This window comes from Rhinoderma darwinii, chromosome 10, assembly GCF_050947455.1.
Source record: "Rhinoderma darwinii isolate aRhiDar2 chromosome 10, aRhiDar2.hap1, whole genome shotgun sequence".
Taxonomy (NCBI): domain Eukaryota; kingdom Metazoa; phylum Chordata; class Amphibia; order Anura; family Rhinodermatidae; genus Rhinoderma; species Rhinoderma darwinii.
This window is the reverse complement of record NC_134696.1, coordinates 74,951,569-74,969,446: the sequence shown is the minus strand read 5'-3', so window position 1 is coordinate 74,969,446 and position 17,878 is coordinate 74,951,569. Positions and strand designations below refer to the sequence as shown.

The following is a 17,878-nucleotide window of genomic DNA, read 5'->3' as shown; positions in this document are numbered from 1 at the left end:
TGTGCACTTTATGACTGTTTTTTGAAATATTGGCATGTATATATCTATATCTTTTATTGGAGTTGTACATATGATTACTTTATGTTGATTAATGTATGCTCCTCCTATTTATACCTGACACTTTGCTTAGTTTGTGATGGCTTGAGAAAGATTCCTGTTGAACCGAAACGTTGCTGTGTTGAGGTGAATAAATCCACCCTGCTTTCATCTACCCTGATATACAGGGTGGGCCATTTATATGGACACACCTAAATAAAATGGGAATGGTTGGTGATATTAACTTCCTGTTTGTGGCACATTAGTATATGGGAGGGGGGAAACTTTTCAAGCTGGGTGTTGACCATGGCGGCCATTTTGAAGTCGGCCATTTTGTATCCAACTTTAGTTTTTTCAATGGGAAGAGGGTCATGTGACCCATCAAACTTATCGAGAATTTCACAAGAAAAACAATGGTGTGCTTGGTTTTATCGTTACTTTATTCTTTCATGAGTTATTTACAAGCTTCTCTTTGTTTACAGCCATTAACATGTCGCAGAGGTTAACACGGGAGGAGCAGATAGAAATTGTGTTGATGTCTGGTGAACGCAGTACCCAGGTCATTGCAGCAGATTTCAATGCAAGACACCCTACGAGACCACCCATCTCCCATGCTACAGTTTGCAAACTGCTTGCCAAGTTTCGTGAAACTGGTTCAGTGTTGGATTTGCCCAAATGTGGACGCATGAAAACTGTCACTAATGAAGAAACATCAGTGGCTGTCCTAGCTTCATTCAGCAAGAGCCCACAGCGTAGCTCTCGCCGCATGTCACTGGAGAGTGGCATCAGTCGAACATCCCTTCGGCGGATATCAGCTACTCACAAATGGCACCCTTACAAACTCCAGCTGCTGCAGCATCTCAATGAGGATGACCCAGATCGGCGCACTGAATTTGCAGAATGGGCAAAACAAAAATTGGAACAGGACCCTCAGTTTACACAGAACATTTTGTTCAGTGATGAGGCAAACTTTTATGTGAATGGTTAAGTTAACAAACAAAACCACCGCTATTGGTCTGACACTAACCCACATTGGATAGATCCCTCCAAGACTGTTGGAACACAAAAATTGATGGTATGATGTGGTATATGGGGTACAAAGATAGTGGGGCCATTCTTCATCAATGGAAACCTCAAGGCCACGGGATATCTGAAATTGCTAGATGATGATGTGTTTCCCACTTTATGCACTGAAGCTTGCACGTTCCCTGAGTTTTTCCAGCAAGATGGTGCACCACCACATTATGGGTGTCAGGTCCGAGCATTCCTAGATGAACAGTTTCCTGGAAAGTGGATTGGTCGTCGTGGGCCAGTTGAATGTCCCCTAGGTCTCCCGATCTGACCCCCTTAGACTTTTATCTTTGGGGTCATCTGAAGGCAATTGTCTATGCTGTGAAGATACGAGATTTGCAGCAACTGAAAAAACTAAAGTTGGATACAAAATGGCCGACTTCAAAATGGCCGCCATGGTCAACACCCAGCTTGAAAAGTTTCCCCCCTCCCATATACTAATGTACCATAAACAGGAAGTTAATATCACCAACCATTCCCATTTTATTTAGGTGTATCCATATAAATGGCCCACCCTGTATATATATATATATATATATATATATATATATATATATATATATATATGTATATATATATATATATATATATATATATATATATATAAGCATAGAACACAGTAACGGCACCAGGACTTCAGGGTAGATGAAAGCAGGGTGGATTTATTCACACTGTAATTTGATGAGTGGAGAGGAGTGTCCTGCTTGGGAATTATACGCGGCCTGTCATTGTGAACTGCCCTGTGATTGTCAATCAGGTATCAGAGTTAGCAGAATGAAGGTCTGTTTTTATAGTGGTCGAGGTTATTTTTTCTTCATGCTTGTTTTTCACTCAAAAGGGAGTACTCACAGAAAACGCCTGCACTTCTCGTTTAGGGTATGTTCACACGGCCAAATTTCAGACGTATACGAGGCGTATTATGCCTCGTTTTACGTCTGAAAATATGGCTACAATACGTCGGCAAACATCTGCCCATTCATTTGAATGGGTTTGCCGACGTACTGTGCAGACGACCTGTTATTTACGCGTCGTCGTTTGACAGCTGTCAAACGACGACTCGTAAAAATACAGTCTCGTCAAAAGAAGTGCAGGACACTTCTTTCAGACGTTTTTGGAGCTGTTTTCTCATAGACTCCAATGAAAACAGCTCCAAAAACGAGTTGGTAAAAAAATGAGTTGGTAAAAATGCGAGTTGGTAAAAAACGTCTGAAAAGCAGGGTCTGTTTTCCCTTGAAAACAGCTCTGGATTTTCAGACGTTTTGGTTGACTACGTGTGAACATACCCTTACTTGAGAATTGATAGCTAGTTGATGCAGAGATTGCATTTATGATCCAGATTTTCAGCTTGCCTGTTTTACCTTGAAACTCTGCCTATGTTTCTGACTTTCAGCTTACGTTTACCATGATTCTATGCTTGTAAGTGTAGCTCACATGATTCCTAGGGTATGTTCACACGGCAAACCAAAAACAGCTGAAAATACGAAGCTGTTTTCAAGCGAAAACAGCCCTTGATTTTCAGCAGATTTTTAATCAAACTAGCGTTTATTGCTCTGTTTTAGGGTATGTTCACACGCCCTATATAATTCAGGCATTTTACGCCTCGAATTACGCCTGAAAAAACGGCTCCAAACCGTCTGCAAACATCTGCCCATTGAATTCAATGGGTCTTACGGTGTTCAGTGCAGACGAGGTGTATTTTTACACATCGCTTTCAAAAGACGTCGCGTAAAAAGTCGCCCACCTCAAAGAAGTGCATGTCACTTCTTGGGACGTAATTGAAGCCATCTTTCATTGACTCCATTGAAAAACAGCTCCAATTACGTCCGTAATGGACGCCGCGAAAAACGCGCGCACTTGTCAAAACGTCTGAAATTCAGGAGCTGTTTTCGCCTGAAAACAGCTCGTAATTTCAGACGTATTTGGCGTTGCCGTGTGAACATACCCTTATACGGCCGTTTTTGGAGCTGTTTTTCTATAGAGTCAATGAAAAACGGCGCCAAAATCGTCTGAAGAAGTGACATGCACTTTTTTTCATGGGGGGCGTCTTTCTACGCGCCGTTATTTGAAAATGAGGCGTAAAATAATGCCCTGTTGGAACAGAATGCCGTATTTCTCATTGAAATCAATGGGCAGATGTTTGTAGGCGTACTGCTTCTGATTTTCAGCCATTTTTGGGACGTTTACGGCCCGAAAACTGCTGAAAATAGCCCGTGTGAACATACCCTTATTCTCATCCCTTTCTGCCCCATTTGTCATACAGACAGGGTATTCTCAAGAACCAAACCTATAGTTGCCCTGTTACAAAGCCCAACCAATGCCTCTATGCCTCAGTTCAGCCAGAACATAACTCTGTTACACTGTGTTAAGGGCATAGCTAGGGGGAGCAGGCGTTGTATGTGCCCTGGGTGGTAGGGAGGGGGGCGCCGCAGAGCAGCGGACCGCTGCTGAAAGGTGCCCTGTATGTCAAACACCTACAGCAGCGATCAGCGTTAGGAAGAGCCAGGAGTTCATGCGATGGCGTTCTGACTGGAGTCTATTACAGGAAAAGTCCAGTCACCTGACCTCACGTCAGTGACATGAGGTCAGATGACTCAGAACAGGTGACTGGACTGGTCCACTGCCGGGCTGTCACCGACGCTAGTCAGAAGAAACTCCACCGCTCCACATGACTTCCTCGGCTCCTGACTTCCTCGGTAAGTCACGTCAGGCAGAGTGGAGAGTGGTAGCGGTAGGCTACCGCTATCCGCTCTGTTTAGTGTGGCGCTAAGTACAAGGGGGGGAGTGTGGCGCTAATTACAAGGGGGGGGGGAGTGTGGCTCTATCTACAAGGGGGGCTGTGTGTGCCACTATCTACAAGGGGGGCTATGTGGCACTATTTACAAGGGGAATGTGTGGTGCTAATTACAAGGGGGGCAGTGTGGCGCTATTTACAAGGTGGGGCAGTATGGCGTTATTTACAAGGGGGGGCTGTGTGGAGCAATTTACAAGGAGGGGCAGTGTGGCGCTACTTACAAGGGGGCAGTGTGGCGCTATTTACAAGAAGGGGCAGTGTGGCACTATTTACAAGGGGGATAGTGTGGCGCTATTTACAAGGGGGACAGTGTGGCACTATTTACAAGGGAGGCAGTGTGGCACTATAGACAAGGGGGCAGTGTAGCACTATGGACAAGGGGGGCTGTGTGGTGCTACATACAAGGGGGGACTGTGTGGCGCTACATACAAGGGGGGACTGTGTGGCACTATCTACAAGGAGGGCTGTGTAGCGCTAACTACAAGGGGGGCTGTGTGGCACTATCTACAAGGGGGGCTGTGTGGTGCTATCTACAAGGGGACTGTGTGGAGTTATTTACAAGTGGGTGTGCGTGGCGCTATTTACAAGGGCGATGTGTGTGGCACTATCTACAAGGGGGGTGTGTGACTTCCTCGGCTCCTGACTTCCTCGGTGAGTCACGTCAGGCAGAGCGGAGAGTGGTAGCGGTAGGCTACCGCTCTCCGCTCTGTTTAGTGTGGCGCTAAGTACAAGGGGGGGGGGAGTGTGGCGCTATTTACAAGGGGGGGGAGTGTGGCTCTATCTACAAGGGGGGCTGTGTGTGCCACTATCTACAAGGGGGGCTATGTGGCACTATTTACAAGGGGAATGTGTGGTGCTAATTACAAGGGGGGCAGTGTTGCGCTATTTACAAGGTGGGGCAGTATGGCGTTATTTACAAGGGGGGGCTGTGTGGAGCAATTTACAAGGAGGGGCAGTGTGGCGCTACTTACAAGGGGGCAGTGTGGTGCTATTTACAAGAGGGGGCAGTGTGGCACTATTTACAAGGGGGATAGTGTGGCGCTATTTACAAGGGGGACAGTGTGGCACTATTTACAAGGGAGGCAGTGTGGCACTATAGACAAGGGGGCAGTGTTGCACTATGGTCAAGGGGGGCTGTGTGGCGCTACATACAAGGGGGGACTGTGTGGCGCTACATACAAGGGGGGACTGTGTGGCACTATCTACAAGGAGGGCTGTGTGGCACTATCTACAAGGAGGGCTGTGTAGCGCTAACTACAAGGGGGCTGTGTGGCACTATCTACAAGGGGGGCTGTGTGGTGCTATCTACAAGGGGACTGTGTGGAGCTATTTACAAGTGGGTGTGCGTGGCGCTATTTACAAGGGCAATGTGTGTGGCACTATCTACAAGGGGGGTGTGTAGCACTATTTAAAAGGGGGCTGTGTGTGGTACTAGCTACAAGGGGGTGTGGGGTGCTATTTACAAGCGGGGCTGTGTGTGCCACTGAAAAAAATAAACACGAGTTCGCTAACCGCGTTTCCACTGCGTTAGTCCATACAATTTTCAAGACCACGGTATGAATGGTAAAGGTGCTCGGAGATATCCCAAGAGAAATCCTGAGTCGACAGCAGGTATACAAGGCAATGAAAGAAGAAAAATGGTATATCCAGCACTCTTGTAAAAAAATAGGTTTTATTTAGTAATTTTAAAAAACAAAAAAATTAAAATGATAATCCCGGGACCAGGCTTACGCGTTTCAAACCTTTATGGCTCTTAATCATAGCTGTGATTAAGAACCCTAGAGGTTTGAAACTCATAAGCGTGGTCCCGGGATTATCATTGTAATTGTTTTGTTTTTTTAAATGACCAAATAAAACCTATTTTTGTTACAAGAGTGCTTTATACACCATTTTTCTTCTTTCATTGCTGTGTGTGGCACTATCTACAAGGGGTATGTGTGTGGCGCTATTTACAAGGGGGTGATGTGTGTGCCGCTATCTACAAGGTAGAAAGAAGAGAGTATGCATGGTGCCAACGTAGTGCAGGTAAAACTGATAAACAGTATACAACGGTAGCTGAAAGTTATGCTCACCTATACGAGTTGTGCTTAGTCAGACACAACTCTGATGTGTTTATTTGTAAAGAGCCACTCGTAAGCTGCTGCCAAGGTCCGATCCAGTAATCAGTGATGTTATCGCCAGAAATCAGGAACAAAAAATTGTGGACAAAATATGGAGCAACAAAACGGCACTGCTAAACTGGAATGAGGATGACTGGAGTAATAAGACGTAATTTATTGTAAAGGGCTACGCGTTACGACATCGAACTGATGTCTTCATCAGGCCATCATGTAAACATCAGTTCGATGTCGTAACACGTAGCCCTGTACCATAATTTAACTCTTATTACTCCAGTCATCCTCATTCCAGTTTAGCAGCGCCGTTTTGTTGGTCCATATTTTGTCCAAATTTTTTTGTTCCTGCTATCTACAAGTGGGGCTGTGTGGTGCTATCTACAACAGGGGGCTGTGTGGCGTTATATACAAGAGGGAGGCTGTGTGGGCGCTATCTACAGGGGGCTGTGTGTGGCGCTATCTGCAAGGGGGCTGTGAGGCCTCTTTAATTTATTGCTATATATTGCTTGTAAAATGTAGAAATGGTTTTATGCTCGCGTTACATTAAAACAAAATTCTGAAAAAAAAATTACACCTCATTGATTAGAGAAAGCAAACATGGCGAGAGGGGAAGGAAATGTTGGGAAAGAAGTTTGGGGGGGCGCCAATCTTAATCTTTGCCCCGGGTGTAGGAGAACCTAGCTACGCCTCTGCACTGTGTCCTTCAGCCTCAAAGGGGAAAATCAGCCAAAAAGAAATCATCTGACATGTACATATCAGAAAATCATATTGATGCTGGTTGTGACCTCCACTAATTCCCAGAACAAATATTTCATTTATTTCTCTGAGGCAGCATTCTAAATAAAGCTTTGATCTACAAGACCTTTTCTTTAGAATATTGTGTCAGAGGTTTCGTGTGACGGAGTGCCTAAGGCGTTCAACCGTTTTATAGAGCACCACAGCTCAGTTGAGGTCTGAATTCACGGACTTCACAATTGTAATCTTTTAACATCTCAATTACATTCCAGAAGTTCACTTTTGGGCGCATTTCCCCTTTAAACACTTTTTCTTACGCTCAACACAAAAGCAGCATAGTCTAGTTATCTGTAATATCAATAGTAAGCCCAAACATCAATAAACCAGAAAGGGCACAACTTACTAATTTACAGGCCGTCTCAATTCTGCACCAATTTCTCTAATGTAAAGGTCATTGTACCAATTCAATAAAAATGTATTCTTCTGGTAGCCCTTAGAAAATTCCATGGTTTCTGATATTACCAAGATGAGTGTATGCACGATCACTTTATTAGCTCCATGAATCCGCTGATCTATAGGTCGATAGCAAAAGAGTCATCTCTGAAGAGATGGCTGTAAATGATACAGTACTCTGGTTAAAGTATTAGGAACTATTTAGGAAGTTTGAAAAGATCTTAATTAGGTCTGTTTTGTTTACTTGTTTTTGACTATGCCAACAATTAATAGAAATTGTGATAAACCAGACAACTCCATAAAGGAAATGTAATGACGGGGTAGGGAGACAGACATGTGAACCCTAATCTACCCGCCACTCAGTCCCTGCCTAATTGCAACGGCCCATCATAGGTGACGGCGTACAACTGGGCGACGGTCCCTACGCTCAATAAGTGCACGACAGACAAACAGACAAGGGTACACAGAAGCTAAGGGAAATGGGGCAGTTGCCCACGGCAACACAGTGAGCAACACGAGTAGTGAACGAGCCGAGTCAAACCAGGAGTGCACGAGGTACAAATCGCAGAGCAGGAGCATAGTCAGTAAAGCCAGGGTCAAAAACGAAGCAAGGTCAATAATCATAGCAGGAGCAGCAGAGCCAGGAAACAGAAAAGAATCACAGGCAAAGGAGGAGCAGGAAATGCAGGTATAAATAGACAGAGGGCGGGAGCTAGCTCCGTCTGGCCAGGCTGTGATAGGTTCTCCCACTCCTAAGCCTGCCACCCTGAGTGGTGGAAGAAGGAGTCAGTCTCACAGACATAGAAGCAGGTGCAGACTGATTACCTATGGGCGTATACACAGAAGCTGTGCCTGGCAGATCCTTTACAGGAAATCAATTTGAAGATAGTCAATTTTAAAAGATTATTATTAATGCCCCTTACATCTAGTTCACATAGCGTTTTTCTTGCACTAATTTTGATGCAGAATCCGCCCCAAATCTCCCTCTATTTATTTCAATGGAAGGTAGTGACGCTTTTCTTTCCAGGCAGTTTATGACCGCCCACAGACAAAAAAGTCATTCTGTCCTATCTTGGAGCGGATTTCACTTCTGAACCTCCATTAAAATAAATGTGTGGTGGAATAAAAGCGTTGTTAGTTTGGAGTGTTTTTTTACGCCATTTTTTTTTTTTACCAAAATCTGCCCACGTTTTTTTTCGTTGCAAAATGAAAAAAAAAGCCAAAGAAAAATTCATCAAAAAACCACCTCAGAAACCATGAGCATTTCAAAATCTGCCTCAAAATCCAGAAGGAAAGTCCACAACAGATTTTTTTCTGCCTGATGAAAAACTCTGTGTGAACTAGGCATTAGAATTTATCTAAGCAGCCTCTTGGTGAAGTGGAGAGATATGTGAAGTGTGAGGGTTTTGGTTTGTTTTATTGTCGGATGTATTGACTGATCACTGCCTGTTCGGGCACACTGGCCATCATTATGGAAGCAATATGGATGGTGATCACTGTGGGGAAAAAATGGTAGTACAGAATGTCTCACAGAAAACGACACTATACTCCAAGCTGAAATCTCCTTTATCTAAGTAAGAAGTGTCTCAGGGGTGAAATTTCAGGATAAAAGATCTCACTACGTTTATGCTCAGCATTTCATCACTGCTGACTAGTTTCAGATGGTCTATGACATTGCTAACTGATGGGTTTATTTGTGCTGCCCATAAGTATGGTATGTGGTTTACCTAGTAGGCTCATCAAAGAACATGACAGGTGGATTATTGACTAGTTCCAGAGCAATAGCCAAACGCTTTCGCTGACCTCCAGAAAGGCACAGTGTACGAGTTCCAGAGCATTCAAGGAGACCCAGTGCCGTCAAGATCTCATTCACCTGTAAATAGAACAAGTACCTAAATACATGACAAACTGAAGATAATAAAACAGGATAGACAGAACTTTCCAAAGGGGAAAGAAGAGATGAAGCTAATTGCACGTAGTCTTTCGGATGCATTAAAACAACACTCACCAGTTTTCTCTTCACATCCATCTTCTCATTTAGTTTCAAGTTGGCAGATACCTATGCAAACACAAATAAAAAGTCTATGAACGGGGCGTGGCCTGAACTCTGGTGGGGGAGGACGTGTTTCTAGAGCTCTGCTGGCGGCACGCATCATCCGCCTCCATCCCCTCTCCCGGAGCCCATCATTCACTTGGCAGCTGTACTGCTGCATTGACTCAGTTGTGGGCCACAATTTAAGACATTTCGGGCCCGGATCTGAGAGGACTGAATCCCCAGCCTAAATTTCAGGTGGAAGCCGGCCATCGGCTACTTCTCGCTGGTTCGAAACGGCGGAGGACCACAGTTTCTCTACCAGGGACCTACGTAAAGGCCCTCAATGTTGTCCAGACACCCTATTACAACTTAGGGCCAGGAAAGAGTGGAACCTCTGTGGAGAAGACGCTCCAGAAGACGCAGCCACCATTTTGTGCACAGAGGTGGTGACTTTAGAGTGACTTTAACAGCTTGCTGCCACTGACATTGTGGGTACGCTACGACCTCCCTGCTATTTCTCCTTATACTGCACAGATGTAATCTGGATATAATGAGGCACATGGAGGATTTTCCCGCTTCCCCATGCATATCATTCTCTAAAGTATGTTTGGCTGTGCAATGATCTGAGATAATTATCTGTTCTTACACCATTCTGCTACTCAGGGTACTCCCATAATGGCTCTCTCCAGACAACCCAAAATTATGGACAAGATGGACAAATCCACTGGTCCTGCAGCTTGGCCCTGGGCATCGCAGCCTTCTGAGGTCTCCGCCTCTCCTTCCACTCCTGTTGTCTCCCCTCCTGAACCGTCCATGTCGGATGTACTGAAGGCCATTACGTAGTCTCGTACAGTTCGAACTGAGAAAATTGATGCCCTTCAGATGGACTTTGGTCTTCTCAGGGCTGATGTGCATAAACTACGTGAAAGAGATACTTAGTCTGAGGCACGTATTTCTGACTCCACTGAGATCAAGGGTCGACTGTCTATGCAACAGACCACATGGCGAGCTAAAATTGATCCCAGGGTTATAGTTCCCCTCTGGCTAACTGGACCGCAACATATCATTTACAGGAAATTTGGTGGGCCCGTTATCCTCATTCTGTAGCTTACTCATGCCATTCACCCACTTATAGGTCATTTTCCTCAATTGACTTGGCATTTTGAAATGATGCCTCTTTACTATACGTGGTAGATGCACAATACCTCCATCTGGGAATCTCGGAATACTCTCCCCTTAGGGTCATTCTGGGATTCCCTGAAGTTGCCAAACGTAAGATCTGGAGATTGAGTCCTCTATGGCTCTCCTATACTGAAGTTGCAACCTCCTTAGAAGGAGAAATTACAGGTTTGCTGGAACACTAATTCAGGTTCGACAGATAGCAATCTGGTATGGGATGCCTTCAAAGCATATATTAGAAGTGTGGTTATATGGGTGATCTCGTCAGATAGAAGGGAACTAGCTAAACAACGTACAGTATTGAAGGCTAAATTGACTTTAGCAGAGGAGGAAGAGTCTAGGACTAGGAACTCCTCAGCCTTTACTACCTTCACAGCAAAGCAACATGAATATAACCTCTTATTAACCCCTTCCCGCATATGGGCTTTACTGTACATCCTTTTTAGTGGTGCCTTTCCGCAAATGGGCATACGGTAACATCCTGAGGATGAAGTGGGCATAGATGTGCTCGCTTCATCTTCATCGGGTGTCAACATCCCACTGCAACGGCTGCGATCACTGTTACCTCCGATCGCCACGTTTAACAATTTAAATGCCGCTGTCAATAGCGACAGTGGCATTTAAGTGATTGACATTTAAGGAAGGGTGCTCCCTCTGTACCCCATTGGCCACACCAAGAGCAATAGCAGGGTGCCGATGGTTGCTATGGCAACCAGGAAGCCTAGCAATAGCTTCCTGGTCGGCCTTGTACGGAAGCCATTTAGGTGCAGGACCTAATAGACTGACTGTCAGTTGAAGAATGACAGTTCGGGTATGTTCACACGCTTACTAAAAACACTTCTGAAAATACGGAGCTGTTTTCAAGGGAAAACAGCTCCTGATTTTCAGCCGTTTTCGCTGCATTTTTTACTGCCGTTTTGGAGCTGTTTTTCTGTAAAGTCAATGATAAACGGCTCAAGAAGTGACATGCACTTCTTTTTCGGGGCCAATTTTTTACTCGGCCGTTTTTGAAAAACGTCCGTGTAAAAAAACGGTCCGTCGTAACAGAACGCCATTTTTCCATTGAAATCAATCGGCAGATCTTTGTAGGCGTTCTGCTGCTGCTTTTTCGGCCATTTACGGCCCGAAAAACGGCCGAAAATAAGCCGTGTGAACATACCCTTAGGCTGGGTTCACACAACCTATTTTCGGACGTAAACTAGGCATTTTATGCCTCGATTTACGTCTGAAAATACGGCTCCAATACGTCGGCAAACATCTGCCCATTCATTTGAACGGGTTTGCCGACGTACTGTGCTGACGACCTGTCATTTTACGCGTCGCTGTCAAAAGACGAGGTGTAAAATGACTGCCTCGTCAAAGAAGTGCAGGACACTTCTTCGGACGTAATTTGAGCCGTTTTTCATTGAATTCAATGAAGAACAGCTCATAATTATGGCTGTAATTGACGCCTCGCAAAACGCGAGTACGAGCAATTACGTCTGAAATGCAGGAGCTGTTTTCTCCTGAAAACAGCTCTGTAATTTCAGACGTAATGGTTGTTACGTGTGCACATACCCTTGCAATACACTGCACTAAATAAGTAGTGCAGTGTATTGTACCGGGGATCAGAAGGTCAGGTCTTCAAGTCCCCTAGTAAGTGTAAAAAAAATAAATACGTAAAAATAAATGTTTTAGAAAAATAATTAAATAAACGTTTTATATAATAAAAACAAGAATTGCGATGGTTCCCTGATCAAGTCCTTTAGGAGTAGAAAAAAAATGAAACAAAAAACGATACATAATAGGTGTCGCCACATTCGTATTGGCCTCAACTATAAAAATATCATATTATTTATCCGGCACGGTGAACACTGTAAAAAAATAAAACGAAAAATAATGACAGAATTTCCTTTTTTGGTCACAATGTTTCCAAACAAAATGAAAAGTGATCAAATAGTCGCAAGATCCCCAAAATGGTGCCAATAAAAACTACAGTTTGTCACACAAAAAGCAAGACCTCACATCGCTCCATCAACAAAAAAATAAAAAAGTTATGACACTCAGAATATGGTGACACTAAAACATTATTTTATTTAGAAAAAAAAGTTTTTATTGTGTAAAAGTAGTAAAACATATAAAAACTATATAAATTTGGTATTGCCATAATCGAACTGCAGAATAAAGTAAACATCTTGCTACACTGCACGGTAAACGCTGTTAAAAATTATATAAAAAACAGTGGGAAAATATCTGTTTTTTGGTCTTCTCACCTCCCAAAAATCTGAAAAAAAACTGATCAAAAAAATCGCATGTACCCCAAAATAATACTAATAAAAACGACAGCTCATCCCATGAAAATCATACACTCACACAGCTTGTCAACGAAAAAATAAAAAGTTATGACTCTCGGAATGCAATGATGCAAAACTACGGCCCAGACTAATTTATATGTCCAGCAGTTCTTCACCTAAAATCCCATATCATCATTGGCTAGGCCCCAAAGGTGGACCCCGTAAATGCAGTGGAAACTATTAGATTTTCGGGGTCTTGTGCTACATATGAGGCTAATGAAGAAGTAAAAAAATTAGGCAATGATGGAGTGCAGATATTTTGTACAATACAATGGACACCCTGTATAAGTGCAACTCCTGCCCCCAAAAAACTGGCCTGTGCATAAAGGATTGGTTCAAATCGTATGACACTACCCATGGATAATTAATGTTATTATTTATATACCCCATTATTATATGCGGATATACTCAACCAAGATTACATATGCTCCCACATTATAAACTGAAACTCCAGTATAACCCCAAACAGAACTACTTTGCCTGGCTGTGTGCCCAAATGGCAGTTTATAAACATATATAGGGTATTACTTTACTCCGCTTATCAATTTATCGGGTGTGTGTCTCCAGTGGTACAAGCAGAGCACAACATATTGGGCACTGAGATAGCATATCTGTGGAAAAATGGCAATTTTCAATCTGCAATATCCATCGTCTACTAATTTCTGCTAATCGCGTTGGGTCAAAATGCTCACTACACCTCACGATAAATTCCTTAAAGGTGTTTCGTTTCCCAAATAGGGTCACTTCTCGGGGGTTTCCACTGTACTGGTACCTCAGCGCAATGCAACAAAAAACTATTTTGTAAAATCTTCCCACCAAAAACTAAATTGTGCTCTTTCCCTTTAGAGCATTGTCATGTGTCTTTACAACCACATATGGAGTATTTCCTTACTCAGGAGAAATTGTCTAACAAATTTTGGGGTGTCTTTTCTCCTGTATTTTTTGTGGAAATGAAAAATTACAAGCTAAAACTACATATTATTGTAAAAAAATATTTTTTCATTTTCAAGGCCCAATTCTAATAAAATCTATAAAACACTTAAGGGATCAAAGTGGTCACCATAACCCTACTTAATTCTCTGAGCGGTATAGTTTCCAAAATGGGATCACACCTGGGAAATTTCTATTGTACTGGTACTTCAGGGGCTCTGCAAATGTGACATGGCCCCCAGAAACCAATTCAGCAAAATCTGTGCTACAAAAGCCAAATGGCGCTCCTTCCCTTCTGAACCCAGCCGTGTGTCCAAACAGTAGTTTCCGACTACATATGGGTAATTGCTGTACTCAGTAGAAAATTCTCTACAAATATTGGGGTGCTTTTTTTCCTATAGTCCTTGTGAAAATATTTTTTTTTTAGCTAAAACGACATATTATTGGTAAAAAAAATGATTTTAACTTTTTACAGTCCAATATTAATAAATTCGCTGAAACACCTGTGGGGTCAAAATGTTCATTACACCTCAGTTGAACGCCTTAAGAAGTGTAGTTTCCTAATTGGGGTCACTTTTTGGCGGCTTCCACTCTACTGGTACATCAGGGGCTTTGCAAACGTGACATGGCATCAGAAATCCATTCCACCAAAATCTGTGCTCCAAAATCTAAAAGTTGCTCCTTCACTTCTGAGCGCTGTCGTGTATCCAAACTGCAGTTTATGACCACATATTGGGTATTGTCATGCTCATGAGTAATTGCTTAACAATCTTTGGGTGCGTTTTCTCCTGAATTCCATGTGGAAATGAAACATTTTGAGCTAAATATACATATTGGGGAATTTTTTTTTTTACATTTTCACAGTCCAATTCTAATAAATTCTATGAAAAACATGTAGGGTCATGTAGTTTCCAAAATGGGGTGTCTTTCGGGGTGTAGCTAATGTTTTTGGCATCTCAAGGCCTTTTCAAACATGAGATGGTGTCTGGAAAACACCCTAATAAAAAGGAGGCCCCAAAATCCACTAGGTGCTTCTTTTTTTGTGAGTCCTGTGTTTAAGTCCAGTAGCACACTAAGGCCACACGTAATATATTTTTGAAAACTGCAGAATATTCGTAATAAATATTGAGTTATGTTTTTCTGTTAACATTTGCTGTGTTACTCAAATAAATGGATTAAATTGAAAATCTGCCAGAAAAAAATGAAATTTGTAAATTTTACCTCCAATTTGATTTAATTTCTGTGAAACACCTATTAACCGCTTCCCGACCGCCCACTGTATATTCACGTCGGTATTTGCTGGGCTCTGTGCAGTGCCGCCGTGAATTCACGGTGGGTGTTAAAAGCGCGATCCGGGTGTCTCAGAGTAGCGCTGACACCCGGATCGCGCTGTTATCACCTGCCTCTGGTCCCGGAGATATGATCGGGACCTGATTAGTTCAGGTCCTGGTCATGTGATCGCAGGGAAAGTGTGTTGTAGCAACGAACTGGAAAGTTTGTTGCTATAACAAACTGGAAAGTTTGTTGCTACAACAAACTTTCCCGGGGACCGATTGCTGGTGCTGCAGTCGGTTACAATGCAGAACCGGGGGCCATATAACGGCCCCCGGGTCTGCCATGCACAGCAGCCTATGAGAACCAGCCGGATTCTGGTTCTCATAAGCTTCCTGTCAGTGTGACTCTCATTGTCACACTGACAGTTTATAATACGTTACACTACCTAGGTAGTGTAATGTATTATAGCAGCGATCAGTGCTGCCAGGCTTCAAGTAAAACAAGTAAAAAGTAAAAAATAAAGTCATAAAAAAGTTTTATAAAAGTGTAAAAACAAGTTATAAAAGTTACAAAAAAAAGAATGCTTTTTTTCCTATAATAAGTCTTTTATTATAGGAAAAAAATGAGTAAAAAATAGTGTAGTACCGTGTTAGCCAGAGACAATATGAAATGTTAAATACTTTTGTGTCAAAAAAGACAAAAGTATAATAGGTATGATACCTTTATTGGCTAACCATAAAAGTTCTATATGCAAGCTTTCAGAGCGCAGAGGCTCCTTCTTCAGGCAGTTTACAAATGAATGACTTAGAAAAAAGCACAACATTTAGATGTTACACAAAGACAATTAGTACATGAGGTGATACATCATTAAGATAAGCCGGGGCAATAAAACTGAGGTTATAGGGGTGATGACTTAGGAGTTAAGGCATCTGGAGTCAGTCTGATGGGGGACTTGACAGTGTGTCCATGTAGTGGCTCATAAATCCTGGTGTTAGATTGAGGCCTTGTGTCAATGACTGGAATTTTATCATCATCTTGAATTCCCAAATTTTTCTTTCTCTGTTGTTTTTAAAATGACCCTTCAGAATGAGTACCTTTAAATCTGCCAAACTGTGATCAGGTCCAGAGAAATGTTTTCCCACGGGTGTATCCACCTCCTGTTTTATTGTATGTCTGTGAAGATTCATCCTGGTTTGTAGTTTTTGTATTGTTTCTCCAATGTAGATTCCTTTATTGATGCACCTTGTACACAGGATCATGTAAACTACATTGGAGGATGTACAGGAGAACGAGCCAGTGATTTTATAGTCCTGCTGTGTGTTTGGTATCTGGATGGTGTTTGATGACCAGAAGTTGGTACAGGTCTTACATTTTCTACTGTTGCAAGGAAAAGTGCCAGTCTCTGATGGTGGTGAGAGGGCACTTCTGACCAGGAGATTCCTTAGGTTTGGTGGTTGTTTGTAGGCAAGGAGTGGTAAATCTGGGAATATTTCCTTCAGTTTATTGTCTTTGTTAAATATAGGTTGGAGATCAGCAGCAATTTTCCTCAAGATGTTCATTTGTGGGTTGTATATGACCACTAGGGGAACCCTGCTCTTGTCTTCCTTCTTTTTGTACTCCAGAAGATTGCTCCTTGGAATTCTTGTTGCTCTGTAGATCTGATCATCTATAATCCTTGGATGGTATCCCTGTTGTAAGAATGTATTCCTCAGTGATATCAGGTGTTGTTTTGTGTCTTCACAGTCTGAACAGATCCGTATGTATCGCAGAGCCTGGCTGTAGATGATGGATTTCTTTATGTGTCTCGGATGGAAGCTGTTCCATCTCAGATATGCTGGACGGCCTGTAGGTTTATGGTAGATTGTTGTTTGTATGGTATTGTCTCTCATGTATATGGTCATGTCCAGAAAATGTATTTGAGATGTAGAGTAGTTGAGAGTGAGTTTGATGGTAGGATGGAACTTGTTGAAGTTTTTATGGAAAGAAAGCAGTTCATGTTCAGAGCCTGTCCAGATTATCAGCAGGTCATCAATGTACCGGAAATATGCTAGAGGTTTAGTTTGGCCATGAACAGGTTAGCGTATTGTGGTGACATTTTGCTACCCATAGCGCTTCCCATACATTGCAGATATATGTCTTTATCAAATAAAAAATAATTGTGATGGAGTACGAACCTGATGAGTTGTAGGGCTGGCTCTGTCGCTAGATTGTTCTTTTGAAGAAAGTGTTGGCATGCGGCTATGCCATCCTCATGGGGGATGTTAGAATATAAAGATTCCACATCCATAGTTGCCAATATTGTTCCCTCTGGTAGTGGACCTAGGGCTGAGAGTTTGCAGAGGACGTCTGTGGTGTCCTGGACATAACTGGGTGTGCACCTCACCAAGGGCTTTAGAAGATTTTCCACCCAGCCAGAAATATTCTCAGTTAAAGTCCCAACACCTGAAATGATTGGTCTCCCTGGATTGCCTTCTTTATGTATTTTAGGTAACATGTAGAATGTTCCCATTCTGGGATTGTCCGGTATAAGGTCCAATCATTTCAGGTGTTGGGACTTTAACTGAGAATATTTCTGGCTGGGTGGAAAATCTTCTAAAGCCCTTGGTGAGGTGCACACCCAGTTATGTCCAGGACACCACAGACGTCTTCTGCAAACTCTCAGCCCTAGGTCCACTACCAGAGGGAACAATATTGGCAACTATGGATGTGGAATCTTTATATTCTAACATCCCCCATGAGGATGGCATAGCCGCATGCCAACACTTTCTTCAAAAGAACAATCTAGCGACAGAGCCAGCCCTACAACTCATCAGGTTCGTACTCCATCACAATTATTTTTTATTTGACAAAGACATATATCTGCAATGTATGGGAAGCGCTATGGGTAGCAAAATGTCACCACAATACGCTAACCTGTTCATGGCCA

The 17,878-nt window shown here is 42.8% G+C and overlaps 1 protein-coding gene across 1 annotated transcript in view; it reads right to left on the bottom strand.

Annotated features, from left to right (window-relative positions):
- ABCG4 (ATP binding cassette subfamily G member 4) overlaps positions 1-17,878 on the bottom strand; it is a 365,340-nt gene that overhangs the window by 143,216 nt on the left and 204,246 nt on the right. Inside the window, exons 5-6 of the mRNA XM_075840823.1 lie at positions 9,209-9,259; positions 8,928-9,073 (exon numbers count right to left, since the gene is read on the bottom strand). Coding sequence (XP_075696938.1) covers positions 8,928-9,073; positions 9,209-9,259 — 197 coding nt within the window. The remainder of the gene's footprint in view (positions 1-8,927; positions 9,074-9,208; positions 9,260-17,878) is intronic.